The sequence below is a fragment of the Syzygium oleosum genome, unplaced genomic scaffold (genome assembly GCF_021117445.2).
Source record: "Syzygium oleosum isolate NSW1041296 unplaced genomic scaffold, Sole_v2.1 Sole_v2.11, whole genome shotgun sequence".
NCBI classification, from domain to species: Eukaryota; Viridiplantae; Streptophyta; class Magnoliopsida; order Myrtales; family Myrtaceae; genus Syzygium; species Syzygium oleosum.
The window spans coordinates 9,485,510-9,504,268 of record NW_026607495.1 but is presented as its reverse complement, the minus strand read 5'-3'; the positions used below and the strand labels follow the sequence as shown (position 1 = coordinate 9,504,268).

The following is an 18,759-nucleotide window of genomic DNA, read 5'->3' as shown; positions in this document are numbered from 1 at the left end:
GGAAGCCCAAACGGATCTTGGAAGTATTAAATCACCTTTTTCGTTCTTTGAGAGTCAGAGTCCACGTCGTTGTTTCTGGTCTGCACCTGCTCCATCTGGAAGATTTTAAAGCAAAGTAATTACGGCTAAACATGAGACTACGTAAATCATCAAAATAGGAACAACAGATCTTCTCGAAACAAGAAGAATCTGGTTGCCCTGAAGGACAACTTCGCGCTGGACTGCTGCTCCTCCAGCACATCTAATGTGTAGTGTACATACAACAAATTTACAATGGGTATGAAAAGAGCTGGATACTGTTCCCTCAGTTTAATGACATTAGCATCATCGACTCTTCTGACATTATCGTCAACAAAGAATACTTGACCTTAACCGCAATCCTTCCACCTTCTATACACAGCTTGGCTCCGGTGACCACCCAATACCCAGGAGGGTCTTCCGGGCCCCTCACCATTTCTTTCGTGTTGACGAAATTTGCGATTCTCGGCATCTTCAACGGCAATGGAGGTCCCCCAGGATAAACTGCCGAGTTCAAATCCACCTTCACTGGCCTCTCTGGCGGGATCGGATTCAGTCCCATGCTGAAGCTCGTGCTGATGAACGATGAAAATAACCCCGATTTTCGAGATAGACTCGACGGTCCATCCCATTCGGATCTCCGGATCGTTGCAGACGCCACCACAGAGAATCCTAACCTTAGGAACAGAACCTTCTTCATGCCTGAGACCTTAACTTCGAATGAGGCCTTCGTCACGATAGAGGCCGAGTCATTGATCTGCGAGCCATTGTATTGCACGGCAGCTGTGCACACGTGCGAGAAGATGCTACACTTGACAGGTTCGAAGAAGGCTCGTTCGTCTGGACCGTGGATAGGCTCATAAGTGTGGTCATCCGAGATCTCGAGGGTGTCGGGGATACTCATCAGATGTTGGAGATGGATGGCTAGATGGTCACTTTTCTTCTCTTCTAGGTACAGGCGAATACCTGTCACCGGTCGGTTCCCAGTGTCCACCTGCGAGTTGCAAGTTAAAGCAGGCATTGAGCATATGCAGTAGTTTACCGTTGGTTTTATTTATTTGAAATCATCACGGGAGGCGCTATTTCCACCCAATTTGTTACTAAAAGGGAGAATGGCAAATAATCCCTAAAGTTTGATCTAATGTACAATGTCATCCCTGAACTTTTAATTTGTTCAATATAATTCCTGAACTTTAGCCCAATGTACAATGTCATCCCTGAACTTTTAATTTATTCAATGTGGTCCCTAAACTTTAGCCCAATGTGTCAAAAGTTCAAAGACCATATTGAACAAAATAAAAGTTCAAATACGACATTGCACGTTGGGCGAAAGTTCAGGGACTACATTAAATAAATTAAAAATTCATGGATAATATTGCACATTTGACAAAAGTTCAGAAATCATTTGTGTAAATATCCCATACTAAAACCAACCCTTTACAAATAGTCGACCAAAATACCCTTCAATTAAAATTTTAACTTTTTAATTCCTCTCCCCTTATCTCTTTGTGGTTGAACCTCACTCTCCCACCTCCATTAAGGTTATGCATATTTTGCAACTTTAAGTTTTTTTTTTTTTCAGGACCAAGAGGAGCAAAAAGGTGCATTAGAGAAAATATATCCTAAAACAATTATCCGACTCTATTGATGCCACAAAGATTCAAACAGACTCGTCCTCGCCCCTACCCCCATGCCGAGCCCACCACTGTAAGCCTCTACCATCCCGGACTTTCACACACCATCACAATCGCATGCGTCACACTATGGATTTGAGGGAGAAGAACAATGGTCATGTTGCGACGGTAGAGGCAAGAAGAAGAGCAACGGTTGTGCTGTGACAACATGAGAGGCGAGTGACCGAAGCGCGACACATTGCAATGTCGACGGCGTGCGAAAGTTGAGGATAGAGGTGGCATGCGATAGTGCGCTTGACGTGAGGGCAGGGGCAAGGACGAGTCTGTTTGAAACTTTGAGGAATAAGAGACTCCAATAATAATTTTAAGAGACATTTTCTCTTATGCACCTCTTTACTAAATTCATCGAGGAAAAAACAATACACTACAAGATGCAACCAAAGCATCGACTTAAAGCCACAAGAAGATAAAGGGAGAAAAATTAAAAAGTGGAAATTTTAACTGAAAGGTATTTTGATCCACTACTTACAAATGGGGTGGTTTTAACAATAAATGAGATGAAAATAGTGCCAACCATCACAATACAATGTTCACTGCATGCAATCACATAAACTGATAGCAGGACGAATCCAAGTTATTGTCCACGATACTAAAGAGTAAATTAGGATATGGACTGTACCATTACTTTGTTAGACGATATGTCTACACCACTAGATTGGTGCCCATATCATTTAACTGTAAAAATTTATAAAACAGATGGGATTGCCAAAATTTGCAGTCTGAGAGTAAGCAGATTCAAAATCAAGATGATGAACTGGTATTGCTATACTAAGATCCTTCTTTTTGCAATGGTGTAAAGCGATGCCAATGATGATTCAAGTACGTTAAAACCAAATCAGATCAGCATTACTACCTTCATGAAGTATAAACATAATCCAAAGCATTTACTGAAGAACAAGCCTCAACATAAGCTGAAAACAAGGTAGGTGGAGGAACATAACGACATTCTGTAAAGTGATTCATTGTTTTAAGAAGCTCGAGTTGGAGAAGGAATTAAAATCGACATCTTGATGAGGCTTCTCATCAAGACTTATATGGAATGGACCAAAATGAAAAATTCAAGAATACTACGTTATATATCCACAAAAGGAGGCATAGAGCAACACATGACACTGCGCAATGCTATGTCATCATGTACAGGCTAAACTAGTCTCTACTCTCAAAATGTATGCTCCTATTATGAAGAGGCATCCCGCATGCATGAAACTCCGATCCTTGGAATTTTAGACATGAGCCATATGAGTATACTTTTCGCAGAATGAATTACCTGACAGGTATTAACATAGAGCTTAGGACCCATAAAAGTGAACCGAAGTGATGGAAATGCGTAGATTGTCTGTGTTGGTCCAAGGGGAAGATCAGCATATACCGGGGCCCACTGGCGAGGCAACTGGAACTGTAGAAATTGATGGAGCTCCTCTATGAGCGGCTTGTCTGAACGATTTAGCAAAAGCAAAACAACGATTCAGTTGAAACTGACCAGAAGCACTGTCGAGCAACATCAGTGGTAGATGATGTAGCATGTGAAAGACTTTCTCAGGCACACAATTAGAAAAATCAAGCAAATAAGACATTCTTCAATACCCATAGATATCATGATAGAAGAAAATATGACGAAACCAAAAACAATGAATGGCAGCAGACGAACATTACTGTAATTCAGCTCAAAATCAGCTGAATAGTTCAGTTTCTTGCCACCGGGTCAAGCACATGACTAAACATGATTCCATTACTCTTTAAAAGATATAGTGATAGGGTAAGAATACGGAGAACTATACACACATCGGAGGTACAGATTGACCGCATGGCCTAGAAATCCAATTCCTTGTACGCCGCTCAGCAGTGAAGTTATAGGCACAAAGGACATTGATATAACGTCGGGAGACTGAGATACTGTCGAGAGCCACCGGTTATGACTTTGACCCCAATCATTCCCGCCCTTCCTGACACATATACTCACAATATCCTACATGAGAATTAGAAATGTTAATTAACGCGAGAACAACAGAAACCTTATTCTTTTCAAGGCAAACCGTTGAGTGAGTGCAGCTCAAGACGTGATCTTCAACGAAAGTACAGAAATGCTTACATTGTTTTTTGAGGGAGTAACGCTAGCCGACCTAACATATACTCCATGGAAATTCCCAGGCATGAGGTTTTCACCCTGCAAAAACATACATGATCATTAAGCTAGGATATGGTTGGATTACCACCTAGAATTTCTCTCTGACTAGACAAGTCCTTTTCCTGGAGATATATGCAAAGAACTCAGAATAGCGAACCATTATACTGCACAAAGCATTCCAGTGAACCTTCTAGCAACAAAATGAGGTAAATGACACATATTACATATAAGTAACAATAACTAGCCATGTCAACCAATATGCTTCAAGAGAGAACTAGTGGTCCAGAAAAAGTTAGGTAGAGATTATGTCTTGCACTGCAATGCCTCAGTGCAATCAAATTCAGAGGAAATTAAAGAAAACTAGGAAGTCTGATATTAAAGCAACTCGATGTCTAAGCAACAACTTGCTCACAAACATCCTTCTTCATGTACGTACACTTACGCTAATGAAAAACATCATCATAGTCCCAAAGTGAAGAATTTCAATTATACAATAATGGTCGATTTCTCAGAGAGGGCCAACATTCCATATGAAAGCAGCTGCATCCTTCTGGTGCTTTTCAGGAGATGCATTTAACATCACTTCATAATGGAAATACTTAAAGACGGACATGTTGATTCAAAAGTTTCTGTGTACCTTCAATTTGGGGGACAATTGAGCAGGATCTGATAACAAAGTTCCATTAGTATCTTCAGAAAATCTCTGATCAGCTAATTGCTTCAGGTAGTTCCGAACGTCAGTGGGCTGAAGATGGGAGTTCTGCAACTGCTGCACATGAACTACGTCTTTACCTCCCATCTTTACCCCGACCACAATATGAGTACCATATTTCTCAATAAACCTGGAAAATAATGTCGTCAAATACTGGCAATATCTATGAGATGATAAATATCATAAGGACTTTTGATACTTTAGACTTCTTTTGTTTCAGGTCAAGTGATACTTTAGATACTTTAGACTTAAAGGGCAACAAAGCAATCCCATGCGGTTTAGAACTTACTCGGCAATGGCAAGGGGATCCCATGAATTGGGCACTTCTTGTTTGACTTGCTCAGAAAGCGTTAACTGAGATCTTTCCAACTCGATGCTGTAGAGGGTCATGAACCAACCATCAACAGCGAGGCTTTTTACGGCAGTTGCATCCTTCTGCCAGCAGCTCTTAAAGTCGAACATCGAATTGAAGATGCCTGACGGTATTTTACCAGATAAAGAAAGTTCCTGATTGAAATGCTCCGACATCTGCAATTTATAGAGAAGGTGAAGTGCTTAGGAAACAGAATGCAGCAGGCAACCTAAGGGCACTACCTTAATGCAACAGCATAGCGAGGTCAGAAATCAACATGAAAGTGAAATACTGCTCATGCTTCAATGGTAGTGGTGCTAAAATCAGTTTCCTCCACCACTGCGTTACCCTTACTATACTTTTACACAACAAGAGTAACCAAAATGGGATATGATAAGTCAATAACAAGGTCGTCATTCTTAATGGTGCTCATTATGAGATTCGTGACAGCAAGTTTAACAGTATTACTAAGTAATATAAAGAAAATTGCACCGTTGATACATTAAGCAATGACCTTGGGCAGGACATTAATTTAGTGATTGGCAGATTGAGTTAATCAGCTGGCGTACGACAGTTGTTAACATTTGTCCCGGAAATTCATTTTTTTGGTTTCTCCAAGCAATACTTATTCACAATCAATTGCAACCCCTCAAGATCAAAAGGCACCCTCTTGTGAAAACCAGACTTAATGGTAGTCATGGTCCCGAAATTGACATGAAGGCAAGCAAAACTTTTCTTCTTTCCATGCCAATTAAAATTCCATTGCAGGACCTGACTACTTAACCACATTTCTTTCGCGAGATTGCTCCTGCACTATCATTAATTCAAAAGCTGCAAGTATTGGAAATGGTCAGATGATCAACCTGGTGACTAACCCCAACTAAAAGCTAATTCTAGTCAATTCGAACTGATGACAATCGATGGCATCACCCCAATATCAGCATCAGTTCGACAGGCGCTATCCCGGGCCAACCTTCGTCTGGTCAAAGTCCGGCCATCCCACCCATGATTTTCCAATATGACAAATTATGAGCAAAAGGAAGTGAATGCACTTCTCACGAAAAATCAAGAACTCAACAAGTTTAAATCTTCCCCGAAACTCAAGATTCATCACTTCACCAGCAAAGTCATAAAGAATTATAAAAAGAAAAAAACAAAAACAAAGACCACTTCTACTTTTTCACCTGATTGAACGAGAGCACGTCGGAGCAAAACCTGATGCGCTCGCCCTTATCGCACCTGATGCAGGTGGGCACGTCGTTGACGACCACCCCACCAGGGACCACGAGGTCTCTGGCCTCCCTCGCCTCGAGCTCGATCAATCTCGACCCGGAACGACCCGATTTGCAGGAATTCAACCGGAGGTCGCTCACGAGGTCGTACCCGAACCCGATCACCGACACCGCCTTCTCGGCGGCCGATTGCGGGTCCATGTTCCGAGCTATGAAAACGAAGAAAGAAAGAAAGCTCCTCTTGTCTCCAGTGAAGGGTCTCTCCAACGTCAAACTCAAGAAAGTTTTTTCTATTCGATTCAACTTCCACAAAGTTTCCCTGAAATGTCTTCACAAGAAGAAGACAGATCATCAGCTTTGAAAGTTCAAAGCCTGGTGGGAGCCGCGCGACCGTGAGAGCTGAGCGGAGTGGACGACTCCAATGTATGATTTTCCGGGGTTCTTCTGCTTTTCCATAATTCGAACGACAGCTACTCCTTGTGGTACTCGACATCTCCGCTGATCATTTGACAAAGACGAACTTCTAACGTTTTTACTTTTTTCCCTCCCGGTGATTTTACACGACCAGAATGAGAATAGCGCAACGCAGGAGGGTGGCGGCTGTCGTCTCTCGGATGACACGTGGTGGCTCGGGGCCGAGAAGTTGCCTTCTTCGTTCCGCGGGACATGTTGGTTGGCCATGATGAGCGCCCCCGCAATTAAGGATGAGCAGTTTCAGGTTCCTTACAGATTTTATCTAAAACCTGAAACTTACCCTTAGCACAGATTCCTCATTTTTTTGAATTTGGAACCTAAAGAACCTACCTTGTCACTGGTTCCAAGATAGGTTTCAGGGTCTAACATGTTCTTTTTTTTTTTTTAGTTAAACGAAACAAAAATGAACGCAATAATACAGAACAAGCTTGTCATACATCAAAAAAAATATAAAAAAACCAGTTTTACTAGCATTACGGTTCAAATAACTACAATTAAACTGAGAAGTTATTGTGTAAATCGATATTAAGAGTGAACAGTTCCATGTTCGTACAGGTTCCACTTGGAATCTGCCCATGAGAATAGGTTCCTCATTTTTTGGAACCTGGAACCTATCATATCACATGTTCAAAGGTCATTTCCAAAGTCTATCTAGGTTTCACCTGTATTATTAATTGAACATTTATAATAAATCATCATATTCAATGATCACCACTTGCGACTATGATTCACTAACTACAACTTATATTTAGACACACGAAAAATATGAAACATTAACAAGTCATAAAATAAAAGCTCAAACTAGTGGTTCCAGATTATATATCCATCATCTAATGCCATGAAACATCGCAGAATTACGTGAAGACATAGACCAAGAAAAAACATAAAAAACTTATTTAGGTTTCAGGTTCCAGATTCCAGGTTCCAAGTTCTAGTTTTCGCCTACCTACAACCTACCCGTAGAAACAGGTTCCTTAATTTTTGGAATCTGGAACCTATCCTACATACCTTGGAACCTACAGGTTCCCACCGATCAGATTCTCAGGTTAGGTTCCAGGTTCAAGGTTCTACCCTGGAACCATGCTCACCCCTACCCGCAATCTATTTCGTGCAATGCGAAGTTCGTTAAGAAGGGGCAAAAGCATAAACAAAGAACATCTGCCAAGTCATTTTCCGGTGAAACAACGTCGTTTGAATAGCCCGATTTGGTTCGGCTTCGCGTAATCGGCCCTGAACAAGAAAGGTTATTCGCAGTTACTTTTCTATGACGATAAAGCTCACCTTAATCGACTGAACTCTGGCTCAGAGAGTGATCGCAAGAATATACGCTTGTATAATCTTTGATTGAATTAGAGATTCGATACGATGGATAAGATAGACCACAACTGCCCCTGTACAAGCAATATTCAATTGGCCGTTGCCCCGACCGGACTCACAGGATCTAGGGAGATAGATGACGTGCTTTATTACTAAACCCGATTGACTTAGGCTTAAGCTCGAATATTTTGGCCTGACAATTGCAAACACAAAATTGAGCATACTCATAACCTAACTCCTCGTTGTCGAAAGATTAAGGGCTCTTTTTAGGTACTGAACATTACATGCTGAAAGCCCTTAAGTAGTGAATAGGAAAATAAAAAGTATGTGATGATAGATGAAAATTGAATGATAAATTTTCATTGGTTTCTTCCACACTTGAAATGGTGACGTTATCGGAAGTTTCAACGATATAATTGGCAAGATTTTTAGTTTCGATTGAATATTATAGCACTTAACCAATTAAGTAAGCACTTCCATACCGTGCTTAGTGATTTCAGGGAAAAGTATCCGAAAATCCTAAATATATTATGTTTTGTGCCAATATACTCCTAAATATTTTCACATTTTTTCAGTTGAGTCCATCCGGCCAATTTAGGCCAGAAATTACTGACATGGACTCTGGGCATTCTATGTAGAACAACTGACGCTGACGTGAATATTTTTTAAATAATTATTTATTTAATTATGATTTTTTCCTTTCTTTTTCATCTTTCTCATTTCTTTTTGTCAGTGGCCAATTGCCAGCGAGGGTTGGCCTCGCCTTGGTGAGGGCGAGCAGGGCCCTAGCCTAGGCCACGGCGGCCTTGCCGGGCATTGCGTGGGCAAGGGTTGGCCTCATTAGGCCTCACCCTGGCCTAGGCGAGGGTCGGCCTTGCCAAATCTAGTGAGGGGGGCCCTCACCGGCGCTTGCCCTCACCCAAACCAATGCGGCCTCTGGCGAGGCCAGCCCTCGCCAGCCATGGCCTGTGGTCAGGGGCCGACAACAGGCCAACTGTAGAAAGAGAAGAGAAAGAAAAGGAAAAAAAATCAAATAAAATTATTTAGAAATGATAAAAACAAAATGTCCACATCAGGACCAGCCATGGCACGTAGGACCGTCGGCATCCACGTCAACGCTTTCCTGCCTAAATTGATTAGATGGCCTCTATTAGCGAATGTGAAAAGGTTTAGAACTAAATTGGCACAATTCAATGAATTAAGACTGAATTGGTACAAATGAAATAGGTTTTGATTTTTTTGTACTTTTCTCATGATTTTCACCTTGAAACAATGAATTAAGTAGATATTGTTAGATGTTATCACATCACTTAACAACGTTCAAATGTTGAAAAGTTTAATGGTTAGCATAGTTATCAAACACACCCCCAATTTTAATTGATTATTAGCTTTAAGAGTTATATAAGACAAAAAATTTGATTGTATGGAGAAGTAAATACAGCGGTAAAAAGAGAAGGGAAATTCTTTGTCGTAGTTATGTAGACAAAATGGTTTTGATTTTTTTCTGGAGAATTTATAAATCTTAACACTTTTTCCACAGATTTTACATATCGCAAATATAAGGTTAATGAAATTTTAGGTACAAAAAGGAGAAACAAGTAGAAAGAGCGATATATACTGTCCACATCCTCATGGTAGATGTAGTCAGCTAAGATAGTGGAGGTCATACTTTAAAATCTCGCTAGCTGTTATAAACTATTCCGTGTCTACTCTACTTGCACGGATCAAAAGACTCAGCTTAATCAGTTTATAAGACTTGCAAGGTATTTTTTGGACTTTCAGGTATCTTGACCTTTAAAGCCCATAAAAGAATATACATATATCTACTTAGTTCGGAAAAGTGTCAAAAAAGTCATAAACCTTTGGCATTGGTGCCAATTTAGTCATAAACTTTTTTCTTGTGCCAATTTAGTCCTAAACCTAAATTGGCCTGAAGGACTGAATTGGCACAAAGACAAAAGGTTTAGGACTGAATTGGAATCAATGCAAAAGGTTTAAGATTGAATTGGTATCAATGCAAAAAGTTTAGGACTGAATTGACACCAAAAAAGGTTTAAAACTGAATTGGCACTAATGCAAAAGGTTTAGGACTGAATTGAGACAAAAAAAATGTTTAGGACTAAATTGGCACAAATGCAAAATGTTTAGGACTTTTTTGATACTTTTCCCCTACTTGGTCCTTTTAGTAGGTAAGAGATGGTTTAAAATTCAACATTTGTTGTGTTTGCAACCAAACCAAATCTAATGGTGATTTTTAAGATTGCCTTTTTATAGAGATTTTTAGAGCTCTTTTAGACTGTTGGTTTCGCAAAAAATAAATGATTTGAAAAATATCTTTTTCTAAAAATGATCACTTGTATCGCTTAAAATAATTATTCAATGAAAAATATTTTCATTATCGATACCAATTTATCTCTAAATGCTTTCGTGAATGATAAAAATATTTTTCGTTCATCCGTTTTCATAAGCGATACAATAGATCATTTTCAGGAAAATATTTTCCAAATCATTCATTTTCCGCGAAACAAACGGATCCTTAGAAGAAAACATTTTCACACACCTAAATCAATAATATTGCACATAGTACTATCATATTAAAGTAAAAAGAAGAAACTTTATGATACTTGACAGTTGACGACTGATTTGGATCGATCAGACATTGTGTTCGAGCAATACCTAACGATTGTTTACTTTCTTAAGTAAGATTAGGGTTACCCAGGGGGATCTGACAACGTCTGTCTCTTCACAGTCAGCTTCAAGCATTCCTCAAAGACCATGGCGACCATGCATATTTTAGCTTCTGCGGTTTTATCACAATGAATGGAGATATAGATTCTCTATCCCACAGGGTACTTCCATGGACATCTTAACTTATCTATATAGAGGAGAGAGGAATATATATGGAGTTATTACGAACTCTTTTTAGGTGTATGTATTTACAAGTTCTAGGTTCCAGGTGTAACTTGTTTCAGGTTCCATACAGGTTCTATCTAAAACATAAAACCAACCCGTCGGAATAAGTTCCCTATTTTTTGGAATCTGGAACCTACCCTGCAAACCGTAGAACCTACCATGTCATGGGTATCAGGGTCTACACAGTTCCACCTATATTCATAATTAAACGATTGTAACGAATCATCAACTCTAATTATCATCATTTATTGCTACAATCTACTGACCACAACTTATATTTAGACACACGAAAAATATAAAAACATTAACAAAGTAAAAGTCTCAATCATTGATATCACCGGAAATAAAAGCTCAGACTATTGGTTCCAGATTACACACTCATCATCAGACGCCATGAAATATCGTAAGATTGCGTGAAAACATAGAACAATAAAAACACAAAGACTTGTTCTAGATTTCAGGTTCCATGTTCTAGATCCTAGAATCTACCATGCATATCTTGGAACCATGCTCATGCTTACTATATATACCTGCTCTTTTATTTTATCCTTTTCTTTTCTTTCTCTTTTTTTTCGGCTTATAATAGTGTTCATAGCTTTCCGAGCATTCCACTAATCTCCACCGGGCACTAAGAGTGAATGGTTCCAAGGTGGGTAGTTTCTAGACCTGAAACTTAGAACCTACCATGTTAGAACAGGTTTCTATTTATTGGAACTTGGAACCTACCATGTTTGTCTTTGAACCTATCCTATTTGTCCAAATCAATTCCAAGGTTTACCCGAGAACCTGTTTTTCTTTTGTTCCTTTTTTTACTTTCTTTTTTTACAGCAAAATAATATGAGTAATAAAATAGTTCAAAGTGAAAGGATGAACGAGGGAGAGCGAGCAAAGGCAAGTCAGGAACGAGCGAGGGCTGTGAAACTCGAACGAGCGAGGGCAAACCGAAAATGAACAAGGAGGAGGATGAGTCGCGAGAGAGAGAGAGAGAGAGAGAGAGAGTCGTGAAGTGTTTTAGTGAAGTTGGAGACAACAGAGAAAAAGAGAGAATTGAAGAAAAAGATATCTAGAAAAAAATTAAGGTTTTTAGGTTTTATGAAACCGGTTCCAAATTCGACCAGGTTGGTCTGGTTCCATGGTAGATCTTCACTCGGAACTGTGGAACCGGACTTATTTTCAAGGTGATCCAGTCCGGTTCCCGAGTAGAATCAGTCCGGTTGCACAACCCTACCTGTGCTCCAACCCTAACTTCTCACACATTTCATTATTATCATAGACGCACATGTCCATGTTTCCGATCGATAGCCCAAAAAGAAAGCTCCTCTTGCTATGCTTCAAACCCAACAAGACTAATACAAAACTAACGCGAGGCCCACTTCTACTTGGGCTCAGCACCCCATCCCTAAAGACCAAACAAGACAAAAGCTAAGACTGTATAGACAAAGCCCCATTAGCTGCAAGATCTACCACCAGTCAACAAGACACATAGGAACCATTCTAGGGTTTCCACGAAAGAAGGCTCCAATCATGGCTATATACTCTCGAAACCCTTGTCCTTCTGAAGTTTCCTTAGTCTGATGTTCCAAACCGAGTCCAACCGAACAAGAAAAGGGGAAAAAAGAAAGAGATGGGGAAGCATTGAATACGGTGATGTTGAAGGTCAAGGTCAACACACGCAGAAACAGAAAGAGGAGTAGACAGTCCGTGACTCTCGTGCTGTTTCGCGTACCTTGACTTTATTCGGCCGCGTAACAGAGCAGCCATTCATGGCGTCACCGTTCACACCTGCGGCACGCCAGATCGTTGCACGTATGTAAGGATCAGAGGAGTGTACTGGAGCGAGTGATCAAGAGCATGTGGATTGTAGCTAAAACTAGGGTTTGAATTGGGTCCTCCCAAAGATCCGAAGCTTCCCTCTTTTCAGATGGTCCGGCGCAGCAAAGAGCCGGTAAAGCTCGATCTCGAGATTTCCCATGTCGGTGTTGCAGAAGCTCGATTAAGTTCGATCACGAGTGATCGTTGAAGGGTGCAAGTCTCCCTTTGTATGAGAACTTTAACATACTGAGCTACAGAAGCAGGTAGCAAGAAATTTGAACCAAACAAACATGCGTTTGAGTGTGCTTAGGAATGGACTTGCGAACAAATTCTCAATGTTGGGGACATTGAACCGATGCCCAAAATGTCAAGTGCTCCAACAAGATGAATTGCCGAAGATATTTAAATACCATTTTTAAAGTTCTTGAGACTTAAAAGTGATTAATCGTTCGAAAGTATGGGACTCTGGTAATTCTAGGAAGCATGCTCAGTGAAGGGTCTCTCCAACGTCAACCCAAGAAAGTGTTTCTCTTCAGTTCAACTTCCACAAAGTTTCCCTGAAATGTCTCTGCAAAGAAGAAGATAAAGATCTTCAGCTTGGAAAGTTCAAAGCCTGGTGGGAGCCGCACGACCGTGAGAGCTGAGCGGAGTGGACGACTCCAGTATATAAGACTACGAATGATAACCATTATGTTCTAGAGATCAATTTCTGGCCAGAAATTGATTTTTCTATTTCTGTTTCTGGACGAGTTCCTGAGCAAAAAAATACATTTGATAACGACACAAAATTTCTGTTTCAGGAACAGAAATTCGTTTGATAACCACATAAAATTTCAATTTCTTAGAACATAAATTCATTTGATAACATAGTCCTCAAATACCATATCACCTTACAAGAGCCAACTTGTCAGACTAAAGATGCCTCCAAAATAATGTCATGGAGAATAATTGTTGTAGCAGAAGACTTGCAACCATGGAAATTCCAAGAAGGAAAAGGCAACATAATGGAAATACATTACATAAGTCGAAAATACAATTTCATGGAATCTCCTGCATATAATGATCCCTTGCCATTTTATTGGCAATACTTTTCCTAAGCATGTTCATCTCGGTTCCTTCCCCGATCGATGTATCGTCTGTAACCTCATCTTGTGTAGGTTCAAACTTATAATTCGAATATCCATATAGGGAAAAGTTCTTATCCATCTTGTCTTGATCACGGATGTAATGATGAATAGCACAACATGCAATTACAATACCTGCTTGCTTTCGAATTGTAAATGAAGGCATATGTCTTAAGATGAAAAAGCGATTCTTTAATGCTCTAAATGATCTCTCAATGACATTCCTTAGTGAAGAATGCCTATAGTTGAACAATTCTCTTACTGTTCTTGGCCGTCTTGCTCTACCCCTATAATCATTTAGATGATACCGTCCACCTTGGAAAGGAGTTAAAAATCCCGGAGTTGCTACATAACCAGAATCTACTACGTAGTATTTGCCTATAACAAGGTATTCATTTATTGGTCATGATTTGCAATCGCAATCTAATCATAAAGAAAATTACTACTTAAAGAACAAGCAAGTACCTGGTGGTGGTCAAGGAAATTCCAAGCAAGGAGTCTCGAGTGCTGCCGAGAGCACCCGACAATCGTTGGCAGAGCCTTCCCAACCAACATACACAAAAGTAAATTTCATATCAAACGAACAAACACACAACATATTCTGAGTGGTAATTCCTTTCCTTCCTCTAAATGGAATTTGCTTCTCCACAGGTACAGAAGCATGAACATGGGTGCCATCAATAGCGCCTACGCAACCCTATCATTTTATCAAAAACTAGTATTATGCATTATTATCAACAAAATAAAACCGATGGTGTAAAGGAAGGAATGTGTGAGAATCCTACCTTAAAATAACGTTTATGGTTAGGATCCATAAAAATCTCCTCTATGACGATATCAAAGGAAGGGGGTACAATAACCTCTCTTGCCAGTTTGAGAACTGCTTTCAACACTATTGTAAAGTACTTACTGATAGTTTGTCCCGAATGTTGGAATCTCTCACATAAATCTCTATTCGAGTTCTTATGACAAATCATAGATAAGAAAATCCCAACTTATTCATCTACCCTAATATATCGACTATCTTTCAACCAACCTTTTACTTTCATCAATTCACAAAGGTTGAGAAGGACATGTCTCTCCATTCTAAAAGCTTCATATACTCTATCTGAATGTCCATATAAAACCTCTCTTACCTATTCGGGTCCTGACAATACGCTGTCTCTAATAGGTTCTCTCGTGTGCATGGACATATCCACCGTAAAGTGCACAACCAGGATATCAGTATATCAAGATCAAAATCATCAAAGTCTTGTTCAACTGATTCGACCGATGCTACTTCATCATTATAATTGCTACTTTCACCCCCCTCCATATTACCTATGCCATCACACGAAATAAAAACATAAACACATCAGATAAGGATTCCAATAACAATCAACAATAGCCACAATATCATCATAATTGCATCATAAGAAAAAACCAAACAATAGCCACAATGTCATTGTAGTTGCATCATAAAAAAATCAAAGTCTCAAGTACATAAGTCATACATGAAATTAAGCCAAATATAAATTCATAGCATATTTCTCAACAACTACTTAAAGAGATTCAAGAAGTCCACGCCTCCTTTCAGGTAGAGATATGATGAAAGCTTCTCTCCAAGTGGCATTAAGGCATGCCTAGTTCACAGCTTTGTTGTAAAGATCCTGCTCCAAGTTAGGCATGCCATTTAGGACGGCAACCACAACTCCAATGGAGTAGGGGTCTACAGGTGGTGGGGCATATGAGGTGACGAAGCCACTTGTTGATTGACCCGTCCTGAATTTGATCATATCTTGAATGGCTTTGCATGTGCCATTAACATCATATGTATTGCTCTTTCTCTTCCTCTTGGAATTTGGAGTCCTATCCAACTTGTGCTTCTCACGAACTAGGGTGGCAGTCATGTCAGGTGTAAAGACTCCCTCATTAATATGGTGTTCATTAAATTCCTCTGAATCACCTACCCCCCCCCCCCCCCACCACCGCCGCCGCCGCCGCCGCCGCCACCACCACCACCACCACCACCATTGTCTTCTCCCTCACACATTAACAAGTCTTCTACATTTCCTGCTGCATACTCCCCAGTAGCATATGTATTACCAAACACAATACACAGCTGGGGATACAAAGGAAATCCATCATTCTTGAATTTAGCCCATTCGCTATTATCCTACAATTTTCACAATAATGACATACGTCAGCAACATAATTGAAGCTTACATCCTTAATAAAAACAAAATGACCCAAATAAAGTAATACCTTGATGTAAGACTCCCATACACTTGCATCGTCTACAGTAACCTTTTTGTTTACATTATCCCATCCAAATCCAGATTGTGAAATAAGCTTCTTAAAACTACCATACTGTCTCTTGAGTTTGTTTACCCTGTTCTTCAACTGAATTACACTAAATTAGAGTCCTGCTTGTTTATTGAATTCAGCATGTATGTTATTTCACCCTACTTTGTTGAAAGTACAGGTGGTGCGGTTTCCTTTTTTTACCTCTTGTACCAACAAACTTACAAGCATATTGATCAAAGACTCGGTCCATTTTGCCATAACAACATCTTTGTTGGATGCCATTTAACCTTAACTGGTTGAGCATCATATGAGCCACATTAGATAATGTACTAATTCAAGTGCAGAAGCTTTGATATCAAGATCACAATAATATGTAATGACTGTTAATAAACCAAAATACACGAAGAAATTGAAAGAGAACATCCTCCTATCAAATCAAGCAAACATATATCACACCAGTCAAATTGAAAGAGAACATCCTCCTACCAATTCAACTTCGTAGCTAATGTCTAGTTGGATTTTTTCTGTTGTAATCATTTAAGTAGGTTGAAATTTCCTTTTCTTTACTGTTTTCTGAATCACATGCCAACTTGTCCAGTAGGTTTTTTTTTAATGTAATCATCCGAGTTCTCCAAGAAAAGAGGTTTTTAGACCTCGTTTGAAGCATATAATTGGTGATTGTTGTTCTATTTGTAGATGCATGGTTGTTCTGTTCTTTTCTTTTTTCGTCTCCAAGCAAATCCACCATAGTTTTGAAAAGTTTAAGAACTTAAATCCTTTATCGTGTGACATAATAACATGATAGTATTACTACAAATTTGAAATAAGACATCTTTCATTGCAGACAATTAAACACAGTTGAGCTTGGATTTGCTAACACAGTTGAATACAGTTTCACTTTTTTTGCATCATAACATTGGTCTTGCCTAGCATCTACCCCTACTTATACATGCCGAATCGCAATAGAAAATTGACTAAACAGGAATATTTGATAGAGGAACAATTCGTCCTCTTAGGTGTGATTATTAAAAAAAAATAAAAAATCCAAATTCTGCTTAAAATGAAACCTTAAACCCAAAAGCCTGAAAACCCATCAAAACGACTCTGAAACGCAAAAAAACGACGTCGATCACGGCAAAGCCGAGTGTATTGATCAGCGGCCCGTTTCCACACAGCCAACCAAATTTCAGCCCATTCCAAGTTCGCCAATCTAAGTGTATCACTTATGCTATCCAGAAGCAAAAGAGATAGACAACCATCACCACCATACCCAATCCAAACTAGCAAGAGAGGTTATTGATCAATCCAAAAATCACTTCTCCTCAGATACTTTCAACTGACTTCCATACTTTCCAATGATTTCTTTTCATTGATCAATCTAAAAATCACTTCTCTGTCATGTAATGAGGACTTAGGATCAATCCTTTTGAAAAACCCGCAATCATCGACCAATCCAAGACAAGCAAGCAATTCACATTCCACAGCATATGAAAAAAGATTGACTTATTGGAAACACTAGAAATTATGTGAAACAGAGGCATTCAAACACAGCACAACAAATTCAAATTCAACAATGCACAATGAACGACACATAACAGTGAACTGGTCATATACTCAACTATCGAATGAACAGGCGCAATTCTCTTCTCTTGAAGCGGAAATTAGCCTTGCAATGAATGTAATCATGCAAAGCTAAGCAAATTGCTCATTCTCTAACAACAACAACATCAACGCAGAACCGGGTCGGTGGTAGGAGATGTGAATCAACCTATCCAACGAATCATCCTTCTTCATTTTCTTCTCAGCTTTCGAGTTCATCAAAAAGAAAACACGAATCCGAAGCATGTCTCCGGCACACTTCCACGGTCACGAGCCAACTAAAGTAATCTAACATATAGCATCATAACACAGCCATCCGCTCCGACAAATTCCACACGACACTCAAACACATTCGACAAGACCGTACCATTCCGCACATAGAGAGCGCAAAGGCAACGGCGCTACGACAGAGTCGAGGAACGAGGAAAGTGGCGCACCTAGAGCGAGACAGAGAGTAGACAAGGCGACAAGAGGCGGAGCGACGGCAGCAACGAGCGCGGCGACAAGAGGAAGAGCAACGGCGGCAACAAGCGCGGCGACGAGAGGCGGAGCAACAGCGGCAACGAGAGGCGAAGCAAGAGCAGCGGCGAGGAAACCAGCGCGCTTGAGGTCCCAAGGGGGAGCTCCGTCTTTGTCTCTTCCCGGCCCTCCTCCTCCTCCTCCCTGCACTCCTGCGATGGCGAGGAAGACGGCGTCAACGGCGAGGAGGACTATGTCGACGGCGGTGAGGAGGACGGCGTCGCGGTGAGGAGGACGACTTAGGGTTTTTGTGGTCTCTCTGTTGAAGAAGTGGAGATTTCGTTCAAAGCCGGTCTTTGTCTTTGGTGGACGTCTTTTAAGGCTGAAGAGATAGAAATTGTTTCTATTTCTGTTTCAGAAATAGAGAAGTAAAAAATTTTAACTTCTGATTTCTATTTCAAATCTATTTCTAGAACAAAAATTTGTTCCAGAAATACAAATTAAAATTGCATTACCAAACGGATTTATGTTCCAAACCTATTTCTTGAACAGAAATAGATAAACATAATGGTTATCATTCGCAGCCTAGTTTTCCGGGTTCTTCTTCTTTTCCATTTCTTCTTTTCCATAACGACAGCGACT

The 18,759-nt window shown here is 40.0% G+C and overlaps 1 protein-coding gene, 1 long non-coding RNA gene and 1 pseudogene across 2 annotated transcripts; all 3 read right to left on the bottom strand.

Moving 5' to 3' along the window:
• Positions 1-119: 119 nt before the first annotated feature.
• LOC115680489 (MACPF domain-containing protein NSL1-like) lies at positions 120-13,313 on the bottom strand. Its single transcript, XM_030604293.2, has 8 exons — positions 13,164-13,313; positions 6,086-6,407; positions 4,839-5,077; positions 4,475-4,679; positions 3,802-3,876; positions 3,495-3,678; positions 2,980-3,146; positions 120-1,012 (listed from the first exon to the last, which is right to left on the bottom strand). Exons 2-8 carry the CDS (start codon positions 6,332-6,334, stop codon positions 305-307), a joined length of 1,827 nt encoding a protein of 608 aa, XP_030460153.1. The 5' UTR covers positions 6,335-6,407; positions 13,164-13,313; the 3' UTR covers positions 120-304.
• Positions 13,314-14,528: 1,215 nt separating this feature from the next.
• Positions 14,529-18,129, bottom strand: LOC130139312 (uncharacterized). Its single transcript, XR_008817552.1, has 2 exons — positions 18,096-18,129; positions 14,529-15,093 (listed from the first exon to the last, which is right to left on the bottom strand). It is a non-coding gene; the product is annotated as an uncharacterized LOC130139312 (long non-coding RNA).
• On the bottom strand, positions 15,186-16,615 carry LOC115666121 (uncharacterized; annotated as a pseudogene).
• Positions 18,130-18,759: the final 630 nt, after the last annotated feature.